Source organism: Poecilia formosa, unplaced genomic scaffold (assembly GCF_000485575.1).
Source record: "Poecilia formosa unplaced genomic scaffold, Poecilia_formosa-5.1.2 Scaffold291, whole genome shotgun sequence".
NCBI lineage: Eukaryota > Metazoa > Chordata > Actinopteri > Cyprinodontiformes > Poeciliidae > Poecilia > Poecilia formosa.
Genome location: NW_006800230.1, coordinates 170,514 through 186,446, shown reverse-complemented (window position 1 = coordinate 186,446; position 15,933 = coordinate 170,514). Strand labels below are relative to the sequence as shown.

The 15,933-nt window shown below is 38.6% G+C and overlaps 2 protein-coding genes across 10 annotated transcripts in view; one reads left to right on the top strand and one right to left on the bottom strand.

The window, feature by feature from the left end:
• The window catches only part of slc4a5b (solute carrier family 4 member 5b), a 42,495-nt gene extending 29,876 nt beyond the window's left edge, over positions 1–12,619 (top strand). For 3 of the 7 annotated variants that reach the window (XM_016681741.1, XM_016681739.1, XM_016681744.1), the window contains 9 exons: positions 1,394–1,507; positions 3,646–3,807; positions 6,067–6,245; positions 6,445–6,517; positions 6,606–6,674; positions 6,906–7,079; positions 8,124–8,288; positions 10,301–10,353; positions 12,041–12,619. In XM_016681741.1, coding sequence (XP_016537227.1) covers positions 1,394–1,507; positions 3,646–3,807; positions 6,067–6,245; positions 6,445–6,517; positions 6,606–6,674; positions 6,906–7,079; positions 8,124–8,288; positions 10,301–10,353; positions 12,041–12,326 — 1,275 coding nt within the window. In that variant the 3' untranslated portion in view covers positions 12,327–12,619. Of the gene's footprint in view, positions 1–975; positions 1,090–1,393; positions 1,508–3,645; positions 3,808–6,066; positions 6,246–6,444; positions 6,518–6,605; positions 6,675–6,905; positions 7,080–8,123; positions 8,289–8,476; positions 8,490–9,761; positions 9,866–10,300; positions 10,354–12,040 lie in introns of all 7 variants that reach the window. The other 4 variants (XR_001664737.1, XM_016681743.1, XM_016681740.1 and 1 more) reach the window with 4 other exon arrangements.
• Positions 12,620–14,640: 2,021 nt separating this feature from the next.
• Positions 14,641–15,927, bottom strand: LOC103151732 (ubiquitin). Of its 3 annotated transcripts, none has more exons than XM_007571939.2 (3): positions 15,772–15,927; positions 14,983–15,215; positions 14,641–14,754 (listed from the first exon to the last, which is right to left on the bottom strand). In XM_007571939.2, the coding sequence occupies exons 2-3, from the start codon at positions 15,206–15,208 to the stop codon at positions 14,747–14,749; spliced, it is 234 nt and encodes a 77-aa protein (XP_007572001.1). In that variant the 5' UTR covers positions 15,209–15,215; positions 15,772–15,927; the 3' UTR covers positions 14,641–14,746. The 3 variants fall into 3 exon arrangements, with proteins under 3 accessions (XP_007572001.1, XP_016537231.1, XP_016537232.1); XM_016681745.1 differs by having other exon boundaries at positions 14,641–14,714; positions 14,751–15,215; positions 15,772–15,920; XM_016681746.1 differs by having other exon boundaries at positions 14,641–14,984; positions 15,766–15,914.
• Between the last annotated feature and the right edge of the window lie 6 nt (positions 15,928–15,933).

Genomic DNA, 15,933 nt, shown 5'->3' with positions numbered 1-15,933 from the left:
TCTCTTTATTTAAATGAGAATGAGAAAATTATCTCTTCTACCTTTGATAAAACTTTTATTAAGCAGTCATTTAAAAATAATTCTAAACTAGAGAAGAGTCCAGCACATCTTAATAGATGTGCTGTTGCAGTTTGGACTGCCAGTGATAAAGAAATGACTGTTTAAAGCCAAGTCATTCACTGTTGAAGGGAGCTAATAGTTAGCCATGGTGAATTGACAGAAATGATCAAAAGCTGATCTTGAAGTGAAGTTAAGTGATCCAAACAACAACAATCACTCAATCAACTAAAGTGCTGGACAATTTACTGAATACAAAGTTAAAAAAAATATTAAAACTGCAACAAAAACAGTTCATATTAAAAATAAATTTGAATAACATTTGCATAAGATATTTTTATGTTATAACGTAGTCTAGAGATATGAAGAATAGTAATGCATGTCCAGTACAATTCATTAGATTTATTTGCTACCCTTCTCCTGACTGTAGCCATTTGTTTTGATCCATTAAAACCTCTCTGAATATTTAAATAAAGGTTGCAAGTAAAATACCAATAAATGATACCTGAACTGAAATGTAAACTGAAGAGGACTGAACGCTGTTAGGTGAAGGGTGCACACACATACAAACTGGTTATTTCAGCTTTATGCATGTAACAATTCCACTCAAAGATTAATTTGTTTTTCCTTTGATATATATAAAACATTAAACATCAAGAACATTCGGAAGCAATTTATCACCGTCTCATTCTTCACAGGTCTTACTTTTAACACGAGTGTGCAATGAGAAAAACGCGAAAATATGCACATTTCAAAAATTCTGATGTAAAATATCACCAGCTTTTAACCCTTAAAGAAACAGATCACTGTTTAGAGCTGATGCATTCCTTGTTGTCCATGAGTCCCAGTCCTAGGAACCCAATACAACACAATGTCTTCCTTATTCCCTTATCCATCTTCTCCCTGCATGCCCTCTAGCTCCGCTGCCTGATAAGTGATTTTGCCATCATCCTCGCCATCATGTTTTTCTGTGGCTTGGACTGTCTCCTGGAGCTGGACACTCCCAAACTGCACGTACCGATCCAGATAAAGGTCCGATCGTCCCCCAACCAATTCGTCTTCCATTGTCCGTTATCTTTGTGAATGGTGGTTGCATCTCCTTCCCAAATAATGAATGATTTGAAGAATTCTAATCGGTTGTTTTCATGTTAATTCATTATCAGAAGAATTCTTGAACATGTTGTGTCACTTCTTATCTTCCTTTTCTTTGTCTGAATTCTCCCATTCCCATATTTTCTGGGCACATATCGCCCATCCTCACTGCTACCCACCCGTCTCTGTCGTCCTCTTGCCCCGGTGTGTGTGTTTGTGTGTTCTCCTGCGGGTGGACTGCTAGATGAGGAAGCTCATCAGTGATTTTGCCATCTTCATGTCAATCATGTCCTTTGTGGGTCTGGATATGTTGATGGGCTTAGACACACCCAAACTAATCGTTCCAACAGAGTTCAAGGTATTTCGTTCTTGCTCAATTAAAAGTTGAAATATGTGCATGTTTGTAGCGTTCGGAAGGTGGACGTTCCTTTACTGGATAAATTCTCAAAATGATTGGATCAACGTCTAGTGTTGTCATTTACGATGTCACAGTTTTCCACCAATCGACTTCTGTCAAGTTCTGGTTCATGTAAGAAAAGTTGATGCACATATTTCCACCCTTCTTGTTGTTTTATTACTTTTCTCTGTGTTTCAAACAGATATTTTGATATGCTGCATCCAAATACCTCTGGCTCTCTGTCTGTATAAAAACATATATAACAATGGTTTCTTCACTGTCTGACACAAAATCGGTCATGTTTTTTTCTGTTTTTGATCAGTTAGGATTACGGTAGTTATTAGCTTTACCGTCTCTAAAAGCTGAATCTGTGCCTTACTTTCCTCAAAATCAGTCGTTGCTCTACAATAAGATCAGCTGCTATTGTCAATATCAAAAACTCACAAGACGAGACAGAAGAGATTGTAAATATTACTTTTTAAATGAATGCAAGTTCACCAACTGATGTATTTCTTTTTATCTCTCCAGACCTTAGATCAGTGCTTCATTTACAGATGGTCTGTTTTTCAATTGTTATTGTTAGAGTTCACTGTGATTGTGACGTAACACAACATACCACTAGACTTCTAGCTGTCGGTTGTCATAGTGATGATTTCTGCCTCTTTCAACGTCTGAACAATTTGCAGTGCTTACATATTCTTTGTGCCTCGTCTTTCACTCTGTAGCCAATTTATTGTTCCTACTGGAAGCCAAACAGACAATTAAAAAGAAGTTGGGGAATCTTCTATTAGAACTTCATCAGGTGGAATCATGTTGACAGTAACTGACTTGTGCGTGAGAGTTAGCAGTTGGTGACTCATGTTTCAGTCTCATGAGATCTTGTATGACAAGATCTTGTTCCGCCCCTAGGTACTACACAGTTACACCATTTGGGAAAACCATGGGGATGATGTCAGTGTTGTAAGCTTCTGATACTTGTGGATTTACTTAAGGCAACACCTCAACACTTAGGTAGACCAAAAGTGACATCAGGAAAGAAACTGTAGATGCACGCCAAGGCAATGCCCAGCAAATCCAGTGTTTAGTAGAGAGATGGTTCTCAGAAGAAGTGATCTGCAATTATCCACTTTTTTCACTTCTGATACAGATATGAGTTATCGACCGATGCTGATCCGATACAGAAAAACAGTGCTGAATTGACTAAAAGAGTTTCTATTTTTGAACAGACATAATTGCACTGAATTACAAACTTATTTGATAACTCTCCACCAATACAGCTCACTTAAACACACCAATAATGTCATAAGCTTGGTCAAACATGTAAAAGATAAACTGGAACAAGCCTTCTTTCAAATTGTTCAGAAAGTGCAATTAGGAATTCTAAATATGATGTAAAATAAATAATAAAGCATGATGTCGCTCAGAGCACGAAACATAGAATTAAACTGGATAGATGTGTTGTTATAGATCTGGCACAAAAGGATTGGCCAGGAAGTTAAAGCTCAACATAAAAAGTTCTTCCAAAAGGATAATGAGATTAAGTATAACACCAAGTTATTTAAAAAGTAGCGGAAGGAAAACAAAGTCCTTGTTCTATGGTGGCCTTTACAAACCCTGAACTCAGTCTGAAAGAAAATCAGTGAGCAGATCTGAGAAGGTATGTGTGAACAAGCCGCTTACAAAGCTGACCCAATTATTACACAAGTTCTGTCAGGACAAATGGGCCAAATTCCAGCAAACTATTGCATGAAGGTTTTGGAAGGACAGTCTACGTTAACCCAAGACATCAAGTTTAAAAGGCAATGTTATATTATTTCTCTCATTATTGTGACTTTTAGCTAATAGAAATTATTTTTGGTATTCCTAACTGATTTAAAATAATGGACATTTGATCTAATTAAACTCCAGACAGTGAAAAACAGAATAAAAAAGATGTATGTTTCATTCTGTTTCAAAACAAATTTTAGCTTATTATGATTTCATCTTACAGTGAGGGAATAAAGGATTCTTTGCATGTGTGCATGTGTGTGTTTGCAAATGATCTTCCCATCAGTGAAGCATGCTTACCTTTCATTCTCGGATGTATTTGTGTGACGCAGCCCACGCGTTCGGACCGTGGTTGGTTCGTGCTTCCGTTCGGTAAGAACCCGTGGTGGTGGTACCTGGCCAGCTTTGTTCCGGCTCTCCTCGTCACTATCCTGATCTTCATGGACCAGCAGATTAGCGCCGTCATCGTCAACCGCAAGGAAAACAAGCTGAAGGTCTGAAATCCCGACACTCCTGAACCTCAGAGAGAAGACAGCACTTCAGTCATGACTGAACTAGGCAAAAAAGATCTGGCATTTGGAAATACATTTATTTTGATTTGATTAGGACAGTGCAACATTACTGTAGGTCATAGCAGTGTAAATATGCAGGACTTAGCACAATAGCTACTTTTTATACTTTCTCCTAAGACAAGTGAGCAAAAAACAAGTAAACAATTTCTTATACAATTTACAGGACAGGAAACAAAAGAAAACTAAAACAAAGAAAATATACCAGAGCCTATGCAATAACAGTCTGGTATAACGGAAAACATTATGAATGGTTACATAACAGGTTTGCTTCTAACCGATGCTTGAGCTTCTTTTTCAAATCTGCCTTTTCATGGTCTCTGGTGTGCTGGTGGTCTGTCCCATGGATGAATTTGCCACCTTCTGGCTAAACTCTGTTCTGCGCCTCAGTATGTTGCTGTCTTCTTCTTTAGTTTTGTTCTTGTTTTCATTTTATTCTCTTAATTACTGCTAATGTGCAAATTAGATTACAAAAAAATCATTTCTACTTAGCATCTTTGCTTCTCATGCCTGTCAGTCGCCAAACAATTAGTTTTTTTGTTGTTTTGTTTAATATAAAGAATAACATTAGTGTGACAAAGTGATATAAAGTCCTTATGTGAACATAAATAATGGATTAGTAGTCTTAGAAAATATTTAACTGTCAGTAAGACTACCAAAGGTTTATAGAGAACAGAGAGAGAATCTGTGACTTTTGAGAATTTGAAAACTCCAAAATTATTTTGGATTGAAAGATAAATCCTAACACTTACCAATAAAAACATTTTTTAAAAACTGTGAATGCTAGCGCACTATTTGAACTGCGGGAAGTGTCAGTGAGATTGTAAATGTGAAAAAACAAACCCTAAATACTGAAAGGAGCTTAGCTTCTCTCTCCATGGAGTTTCCTGGTGTCAAGCATAAGCCTGAGCTAAAATCTGATCCGACTGGTTCTGCAGCTGAATGTTTGTGGAAAGACGGGGAAAACAGCATGTGATGCTTTTTTAATGGATTAGACTTGGATCATTATTTTTGCATTACTTTGCTCTGGCATGACTCCTGTGCAAATTAAAGGAATGGAGAGTTTTAGCAAAGCGTGCCATTTTGTGGAATTTTCTAACATTAAAAGTTTGATATCCCAGAGATGTGAAACATGGTGAAACATTTCTCAGTTTCATGCTGTCTGGTAACAAGATTGTGAGGAAATTAACTCTGGATTCAGCGTTCTTGGTCTCAACATGCACACACTCCTCAGAGTGAAAGTGTATCACAATGCAAAGATGTAACTGGGTTTGTTCCTCCCCCAAAAACCTTCATTTTTTTCACACTTACACTTGTGTAGCAGATGTTATTCATTATGATTACATGGATGGAATAATTGGAAACAATAACTGCATTTCCATTAACCATATAATTGCGCAGTTTGACATTTCAAAAATAGATGTGCTCAATGGAAACATACTCATTTTGAAAAAATTCACATTTTTCAATGAAAGTTTTGCTGCTGAGGTGTTTTTTTGTATCAAAATTTGTTTACTTCACAAAACTGCAAAGGAAACACTTTTTTTTGCATCACACAGTCACATGATAAAAGAGTTGTTACAATTTTTTTTAAAACTGTCACTATGACCCAACACTACAATAAGAGACAGATAATCTGTGGAAAAATTGAGCTCCTCTGTGGTTCTACTGCCATCTGTGGAAATGTGTTGCTGCTGGCCAGAAGCAGCCAATCGGAGGCAGGAGGAGGGTCTTAGTGTTATCAATCTCGCTCATAAACATGCTGTAGCAGCAAGGTGGAGGCTGTGAGCAGTTCCTACAAGAGTGTGATTGACAGTGCTAAGACCCTCCCCCTGGCTCTGATTGGTTGTTTCTGACTGAGCACTGTACCACAGGCAGGAGACAGAGGAGCTGGATGTTTATGTTAAAATGTTTATGTAAAAAACATACTTTTGCAAAAGTTACCCAGAGCAATTTCCTGATTTTCACAGACTGTATTCTGCGGTTGTAGCCTCACATTTCTGAAATGTTGATATAAAAAGTTTTTGTATTAATTATTTTTGCTGTTATTGTCAAAACAAAATTAAAGTGAGAACAGTAACAATTTATTTAATGGAGCAGCACGAGCCAGATATGTTGAGCCCCATTAAAATGCAGAGTATGTATTTTTTCTAACCAACTCCCTGTGTTTGCATGCGGCTGCAGAAAGGCTGTGGGTACCACTTGGACCTGTTTTGGGTGGGTGTGCTGATGGCTGTGTGTTCCTTTATGGGCTTACCCTGGTATGTTGCTGCCACCGTCATCTCCATCGCCCACATCGACTCTCTGAAGATGGAGAGCGAATGCAGCGCCCCCGGAGAGCAGCCGCAGTTCCTGGGAGTCAGGTAAAACCGTCCTGATGCTGCCACTGAGAAAAACACAGAATCCCTAAGTTTTCATGGTGAAAACGGCCTCTTTCTGAGATTGTATTTGTAATTTGTACGTTTCTTCCCAAAACTCTGCAAATACAATGTTTCAAAAACTGAAGGAAAGCTGATTCTACTTGTCTCTGATGGCATTACAAGAATGTCTGGTCATTTGTAGGGAGCAGCGGCTGACAGGCATTCTGGTGTTTGTGCTGACTGGACTCTCAGTCTTCCTCGCTCCCATCCTTCAGGTCAGTGGAAAGATTATGAAGAGAGTTACTTCCATCATTACATCACTTCTTTTTCTTTGACTCTTTACTGCATTGCTGTTCTGTACAGTATATCCCAATGCCAGTCCTGTACGGAGTCTTCCTTTACATGGGAGTGGCATCACTGAGTGGCATTCAGGTTCGTGAAAAGGCTATTTTTTATTTTATTTTATGTTAAAATTTTATATAATGTAGTAAGTAAAAAAACAAAAACAAAAAAAAAAAACAATATAAACGTTAATTCTAAAAAATGTGAGTCAATTAAAAACAATGAAATTTAGTCTTTACACCCAATGGGGTGTCCTGGGTGTAAAGATTCGGTATAAACATCTGATCATGTAGCAACTTGTCATCCATCTTTGTGTTCCAGTTCTGGGAACGCATCAAGTTGTATCTGATGCCGCCCAAACACCAGCCGGACTTTTCCTTCCTGCGCCACGTCCCCCTGAGACGCGTCCATCTCTTCACACTTGTCCAGATTCTCTGTCTGGCCGTCCTCTGGATCCTCAAGTCCACCTTCCTGGCCATAATCTTCCCAGTCATGGTGGGTTTCATGTCTGCCGTTTTGGTCTGCTTGACAGCTGTGTTTTTCAAGTTAACTTCAGTCGGTTGAGTTGCATGGCTGACAATATCTGGTAGTATACATTCCAATATGGAAACAACTTGGCAATAACAGGGAAGTCAGATATTAATTTCTTATACACATCATTATAACCAGAGTCATCTATGGAAAGCAGCATTCATTTTCCTTGCTGCTGATTGGATGTACCCCCCGGAGTGGAGACTGTTCACATTAGCTTGTGGTGACAATGCTAACACAGTTGTCAATTTGCACATTAGTCACGCCATCCACTTTTTTTGCAATTCTGCGATTGCGAAAAATTCCCAGAAAATTCCCAGATCTTCGCATTTTTTCACCTTGATGCACGATTTCGAGTTTATTGTAAATTTTCCGCAGAATTGTCAAAACATTGAGTTTTAGTGACTGCTAACTCTCACCTGCAGGTGGCAGTGTTTCTTACCTCTTCTCAGGTTTACTTGGTGTCATATTATAGTCTGATCAATGGCGAGTTACAAAATTAAAAAAAATCACATTTACCATCATACATAAATGCAAACGTTGCAAAATTCCTTGCAAATATCTCTAAATTGGAAGCACAAATTCAGTGATTTTGGTAGCAAAAAAAATCATAATCGTGAAATCCTTGAGGGACAGATTAAAGTCCATGAATGCTTGAGATTCCCTCTAAAAACACATAGAACTGCCTTTTGTAGCAGCTCCTACTCCATATCTGAATATGCATTGAACATTTATGGACAACTGTTGTCCCAAACCTCCACAAATAGCAGAGGTCCACCATACCAGATCAAGAGTTGCAACTATTTTGCTTTTTAATACGCAAATGGACCACTGGACTAAGTGACTGTGTTGTGCTAAACCTCCTAGTCGGTACAAGCTCAAGTCTTTTCTGACCTTAAAGTCAAAGTAAAGCACATTTTTACCAGCAGAGCTGGTAACAGCAGTGTGACAGCAGACTTAATCTACTGTCCTCTGTTATTTTATTCATTTGTCTTGCGTCGTGAGTAGATCCTGGGACTGATGGTTGTACGAAAGCTACTGGACCTGATGTTTTCACAACATGACCTGGCCTGGCTGGACGACATCCTGCCGGACAAAGACAAGAAGAAGAAAGAGGATGACAAGAAGAAAAAGAAAGAGAAAAAGAGCGTTGAGCCAGAGAGCGACGAGGAGGTGAGAAAAAGGAGCCGTTATGGCAGCGTCTTCTCTGATAAACCCACTCTTACTCTAATGTCCAAAACTGTGAGTGTGTTTTTCTTGAAATTGAAATCATGTGCGTCACTCCATCTGCTGCGGGTGTGTTGCTTCTGGCTTTGTTTTTTTCTGACTAATACTGTATGTTTCTCCTCTCTTTCCCACAGTGTTGCTGAAAAGGCACTGTATAACACTTACTACAGTCTTCTTGTCTGTCCGTCCTAATCTTAGAGGATTTATCTCCTTTCACATTTTCCTGCACCGTAGAAACAGTCTGTTTGCTTCATCAAGCCCATTTTGTCTTTGCTTCGACATAGAAGAGGCTGATGGTACTCTGCATCTCGTTACTGCTAATGTAGCTCACAGACATTTGTTCTGGAATGAGTTTGAAGGGATTACTCAAAAATCTAAAATCACATAAAAAAAAACATAGCTTTGGATTTTCATAGTGTCACTGGGACTAAAGTTTGTCTTGTGTCCATGTTCAAAAAGCCTCCAGTTACCGGTGAAGATAGAAAATAGCTAAATATGTCTTATGCATAAATAGTTTTACCTTCTTACAAACATTAAATATGTTCTTAACACAAGAAAATAACTTTTGACAGGTAAAACCAAAATTTATCAGTTATTTGATGCAACATTGTTGACAGAAATCAAAGTTTCTGACAACGCTGACATTCATTGACAGTAACACCAATGTGGAGTACATTCTGCTTTTCTTTAAGAAGGAAGTCACTGACAGATTTTTCTTTTAACCTGGGCTCTATATTTCTTTTTTGGGGAGAAATCTGAGAAAAAAATATTAAATTATTGCCAAATCATCTCTGAGCTGAGCATCAACAACAGATCAACCTGTTGCAACTAGGAGAAAACTTAAGTACATGACTTTGGAAAAGTATTTACCCTCATGGATGATTTCCTCTTTTGTTTTTTTTGTTTTTTACTGCATTTACAAATCAATCATCATGAACAAAATCTGGCTTTTCCGGTGAAAGCAAATTTCTACAAAATTAAAACAATTAAATAGAAATATATTACATGACATAAGTGAGTGCATAAATTCTCATCTCCTTTAATGTGACTGACCTAATTCAACTGAGGTCTGGCCAAGTGGTTCTAATTTTCAGGGTATTCTGTGTTTGATAATGGCTGTTTTGAGGCTACACTTTAATTTTCACAAACCAATCCTTTTTGGTTTTATGTTTAAAATAATGGCATCGTACAATATGTGGTGTGTGTTTCTACTCATAGTTTGATTTAAATAGAACCTTATTTTAACATCACCCTCACGGAGGGTGTCTGCACTTTTTACTGTACATCTTTGTTCTGTTGACGTACAAAGGATTTTATACCTGTGCATAAAGGAGTATAGATCCAAGGTTGAAAAACTGTCTAATGCTCCTTAAAGACTTGAGTTCTTCCTGCATGCCAACTGTTTCCTGTTTCCCTCAGTCCATCAGTCCATCCTCAGTGAAGATTCACATGGAGGCTGTAGGCCCCCACACAGAGTCAGACCCCACCCAGATTAACCCCTGCATTAAAAACCAAACCTCTGAGTGAGTAAACCAACCACTTCCTCTTCCTTAACAGAATCTGTTACCTTATCCATTATAATTTAAGTGTTGTAAGTGTTAAGTGTTTGTATCATTGATGCTGTTTCTTAGTGTGACAGGTTGGACTGTTCATAGAGTGTTAACAGAGCTTTGATGTAACGGGATGTAACTGTTATACTTCATCAGTGTAGACAAAGTGTAACACTGATGTAACTGAGAAAATATTGCTCACACTAGATTTTGTTGTGTTTTGGATATAAATGAGAAATCATCGTCACGCCAATAGATCTAAAATATTTACTTATTGGGAATCGATTTTTCTAACTCTGCCTTCATGTGTTTGTGTTGTGTTTTCATGTACATGCCTGTGTGCGCTTGCTTTGTGTCGTTTCGTGCGCGTTCTCTCTGCTGGTGTTACGTACATGTGGTTCATTACAGGAGATGAACCCTTACTCAACAGTCACGTCGGATCAAAATGAACTAGACCGCAGGTACTGTGTGCTGAAACCGCCCGTCTAATTCAGAGAGCTGATGGATTATCCTAGCTAGGGCAACACCTCCACAACACCACACACACACACACACACATACATGCATGCACACACTCACACACAGCTGAAACATAAACACACACATATCTGCTGTACCACTTATACCATGTGTTCATATATGGATGTCGAATTAAAATAATTTTCAGAGTAAGGATTTTAATTGTTGAGAGAATTTTGATAGCTTTCATTTTTCACAATAAAAGACAAATGATGCTGTGATGAGTTTGGATCAGATAGAAGGGGGACCGTTATTACATCCTTTGGGTAGCTGTGGGATCCTGCCATGATCAGTCAGTGTAATCAAGCATCAGTGCACCAACTGCAGTTTTTAAAAAGGGCAAAATTTTGGAATGACTAAGAGACGTAAAGCACTAAGTCACTAACACCTGGTGGAAGTAAATCAAATGCCTACAGATGGTATGAACCTTCAGCTTGACGAACTTAGCTAATGGTGTTATATATTTCATATGACTCACAAGTTGCTTTTCCATCATAAATGTGCACAAATCTTTGTCAGTATTCCACTAATCTCAAAAAACAAAACTTCACAATTGCAGCGTTTCCATTAAATAGGAAACACAATTAAAATCTCACTTGAATAAGTTTGTTCACAAGATAAGCGGTTAAAAAACATCCTCCAACTACTTCTGGTCATCTTTTTCTTCATGGTTTGTGCCAGTGAGACTTATATGATTTGATAAGAGTTTTGTTGGCACACATGGCAGATTCAAAACTGCCTTGTGTCTATTAAGGAAATTTATTTTCGAAATGTCAAATTGCACAATTGGACAGGGGAAATGCAGCTAATCTTTAAAAACCTCTGCTTTAGACCAATTATTCTAAACCCACTTCCTCTATAGCACATCCCAGCGTTTATAAAAATTTAAATTTACTTTGAAGAAGTGTACTGTATTAGCATTCCCATGGGGACTTGATCATGACTGAAACTTCATCTGTTTCCCTGAATATTGTCAATAGTTCTTAAACTGGTGACATCCTTAGTTCTTTGCAGCACTAAGGAAAACTACAGAAGAGGATTAAGGCCACTGGAAAAACTGACTTTTTCTTAGAACTCTGACTTTATTCGGCCATGTAAAAAAAAATCTCTTAAATCCATGGTACGTACGGAACAGGAAGAGGAAGAGGGAGAGGATTAGGGCCAGTGAAAAAGAAAAAGGATTCAGATTTAAATCTCAATTTTGAAACAAAAGTTAGAATTCTTTTTTATCATCTTCTGTAGAAAACCTATCTCAGCTCTGCATGATGGATAATTATGAGTGGACTTAACAGAAATGAAATTGTGGTTCTTTAAAAGAATGAAAAAAAATAATTTAATAGTTAATCAAAAAAATTTAAATTGTTTTGTGGCTCTAATTTGGTTATTGCTGGACTGACAGGAAAAATTGCTCTTTGGATTGTGAAGGCTACAAACCCCCTGGTTTACTTAATATTTGAAGTTCTTGTGTTTTATTACTATAGTTTAAACATATTCATATTCAGTGGCTTCAGTTTCTAACATGTTCAGAAAAAAAAAATTATAAAATAAAGAGGATTTGCTGCCAGACTGTTGACCTTTGAGAATAGAAAGTGAATGATGAAGAGTAAAAGTGTCCCCGCTGCTCCCCAGCATCACTCTGCACCTGAAGATCTCCTGCCCCCCATCACCCACCCCCTCCCTGACGAGCCTCACCTCCGGGGACAATCAGCCTCAGCGCCCACCGCACCAACCCGTGCCCCAGGTCAGCATCCACGTGGATTCAGACTACGACCGCGACGATTCAGGCTTCTTCTCCAAACAGCAGCGGTGCAGACCGTATGCCGCCCCCAGCCTGCCACCGCCCGTAACGCCCAGGGGTTGTCGCCGGAAACCGCACGCTCACTTCAGAGATTCCTGCACAGAAACCATTCTATGAACAAAGAAAACTGCACCTTGTGATCTTCCTTTGTGTGTGAATTTAAACATGTCATGTATAACTCAGCCAAACGTGAAAACAAAATACGTCTAACACTTTTCTGTCCAAGTGAATGAACCCGTTGATCCTGAGGTGAACTAAAAACATAAATGCATGAACTCTCCTACCCCAAGAACGCTGATTGTTTTTGAGGAGTAAGCAAAATGTGAATTATGCTGAGTTAATGTAAAGTGTAAAGCACATCCCAACAATTGTAATAAAATGCTATTAAATTCTATTTGTCTAAATGCAAATTTGATCAGGGAGGTTCTTTGCCTAATCTCACCTTAAATTTAAAATTACATAATACTGTCTAAAATCACATTGTCATTCACTAGGGTCTGTTTAATAACTTCATCTCTTGCACCTCACATTTAGTTTCAAATGAATCTGGTGACATCTTGAAACATGATTATGCCATTATGAGAAACCATCAGGAATCAAAGCTGAATTTAACATTTTAAATGAGATCAAATATAATAAATGTAGAACAGGAACAGCTAATTTAGTGTAATTCTTGAACCACATGACTATGCATTAGGCGTGATTAAAATTTATATCACTAAATTTCACTAAACTACTGACACGATTGAGGACCATGATGTTTTAAAGGGGCAGTATTATGTAAAATCAGCTTTTCCTTCAGACTAGCCAGCAGCAATTAGCAAACACCTGGTGGAACTGCACATCACCTGAGCTCATATGATCTACTTCTCAGAAAAAACACTGTTAAAGGGTGAACAGCGACGTGATGACTTCCTGAAGGCAGAGTGTTGGAAAGAGGACCTCTTAGAGAGAGAGGCCCAGTTTCAAGGCGCCAAGTTACAAACTGAAATGTCATGTATCTATTTGACATATTCACATTTCATATATAGCATTTTTATAAGTGAAGGCAACAGTTAATTATGCTATAAAATGATATTGGAGCCAGAAAATATAATACTGCCCCTTTAAAACCTCTGCATGGAATTTTTTCCCAGCATGTGAACCACATTACCAAAAAGGCTCACCATCGCCTTCACCTGCTGAGAAGCCAATGTTTTCCATCTAAGAAATGTTTTATCATCCATTTTATATCCCCTCCTGCTGCAGTTTCATTACAATGAAAGCAAAACTACCCAGAATCAACCAGGCCAGCAAAATCATTGGTTTAGTTTAAAGCTCAATCCACTGTCACCAGGAACGCTACACAGATCAGTCATATTCACTGTTTTTCAGCTTCTTCCCTTGTGGGGGCATCACAACATTCATTTCCAGTAAAAATCTAAATTTGTTTCCTCTGCAATAATTCTAAGGCTGCATAGTTTTTTTTTTTTTAGTACAAAAGAGTTAGTTTTATCTCAACAGATTTTTAAATGAAGCTCTGTCAGAATGTCACATCCAGGACTACGTTAAGCAGATTGAATGAGCTCCCTTATTAAAAAACACTGGACGCTTTTCAGAGAGATGCCAGCTTTAGTTTTGATTTCATTCATGACCTCAAGTATCTAGAACGGGTGCTGGCAACTCCAGGCCTCGAGGGCCGGTCTCCTGCAACTTTTAGATGAGTCTCTACTTCTACACAAGTCAAATAATGAGGTTGTTAGCAGGACTCTGGAGAACTTGACTGCACTTAGGAGGTGATTCAGCTGTTGGATTCAAGTGCTTTGAACCAGAGACATCCAAGAGTTGCAGGACACCAGCCCTCAAAGACAGGATTGCCCACCCCTGATCGAGAAATATAACCACCTTGTATATACAGCTGACCCAACTGTTGGGTAAATATTCAAAACCTTTTGGTTCTGGACTAAAGTCAAAACTTACACCCAGGTTTTGTTCAGTCATCTAAAATGGATTGAAGTATTTGAAGCATTTCAATTTGAACTTTTAACTTTTGACCATATGATCGTTTTAGAAAACATGGATAAATTCAAGGTGAGGTCTACACAGAGTGATTAGACTAGTCGAGCCTCTCCCAGTCAGACATGCTGAGGTCAACATAAAGGTCATTACTGAAACACAGCAAACTTAAAACCCAATTTAAAGTTTAAAGTTCACTAATGGAAACAGGTTTTGGTTTTAATTTTGATTAGAAAACAAAACTGGTTTTTACCCATTCTTAAGTTAGACTAATGTTCAACTGGACTTTGAAAAAAAATCCAGATAAGCAAGTCTGCATAGTTGAGGCACATTTGGACTTTTAAAAGGCCAACTGACCTGCTCCAAAACATAATACAGTTTTACTCCATTGTGAATATTTAGTTAATGAACCTAGTTTTTGAAATTAAACAACTCATTCAAGTCAGGAATGTTTCAACTTTATTTATATGTTAAAGGAAAACTATGTGGACAAGGATCACATCTCTTCAAAACTGAACCATAACATCTTTGTGAGCAGGTCCTCAGCATCCTCCCCTCAGGCGGAGCACCAGGTGGAGGGTGGACTCCTTCTGGATGTTGTAGTCCGACAGGGTGCGGCCATCTTCCAGCTGTTTGCCAGCAAAGATCAGTCTCTGCTGGTCAGGAGGAATGCCTTCTTTATCCTGAATCTTTGCCTTCACGTTCTCAATGGTATCACTGGGCTCCACCTCCAGGGTGATGGTCTTCCCAGTGAGGGTTTTCACGAAAATCTGCATGCCTCCCCTCAGGCGGAGCACCAGGTGGAGGGTGGACTCCTTCTGGATGTTGTAGTCCGACAGGGTGCGGCCATCTTCCAGCTGTTTACCAGCAAAGATTAGCCTCTGCTGGTCAGGAGGAATGCCTTCTTTATCCTGAATCTTTGCCTTCACGTTCTCAATGGTGTCACTGGGCTCCACCTCCAGGGTAATGGTCTTCCCAGTGAGAGTTTTCACGAAAATCTGCATCTTTAAACTAGAGGATACGGTAGTAGTCATTTGACAAATTAAATGCTGTAAACACAATCATGTTTACCATTTCAAGTCAAGAAACAGTTTGATAGCTATACTGCTTTTCGCCTTCCTTGAATAGCAAATTTACTAAAAGTCAAATTTTGATACATCACAGAAAAGGACTGCTCCAACTTCAACCCAGCCACAACCGTGTCTCGCCACAGCGCTGACAGCAGTGTACCGTGGATTATGCTAACTAGCTACATTTAGCCTGCTAGTGCGAGTCCCTTTGCTCTTCACAACCCGTTAGGTGATTGTACAGTCCGACATGAATTCACTTGTTTTGACTCAAAAGTCGACATCAAGTAAAATTCTTGCTGATATACCAGAGAAAAGAAAAGGCAGAAGTAGAGATAAATTTGTAGTTTGGTGACGTCAAGCCAATTTGCGTTAATAACTTCACTTAACAACCCGAACATATATTAAATATAAATTTAAAACACTCATTTAAAATAGTGAGATATAGATAAACGAACCATGTTCGTACGAGTTACTAATTTAAACGGATCTTGTCTCACCTGTTAACTTGGTTCAACTCCGGCAGAATGTGGCTGGAAATTATCACGACAACTTCTTCTTCTTCTTGTTGTGTTTATTGGCGGTTGGCAACAAACTTAATAGTAGCATTACCGCCACTTACTGGTATGGAGTGTGGCTCGCGTTGGTCTAACGCTCTCTCT

Excerpts from the sequence above, each read along its gene's own strand:
- LOC103151732 (XM_016681745.1), bottom strand. The coding sequence starts at position 15,208 with ATGCAGATTTTCGTGAAAACTCTCACTGGGAAGACCATTACCCTGGAG.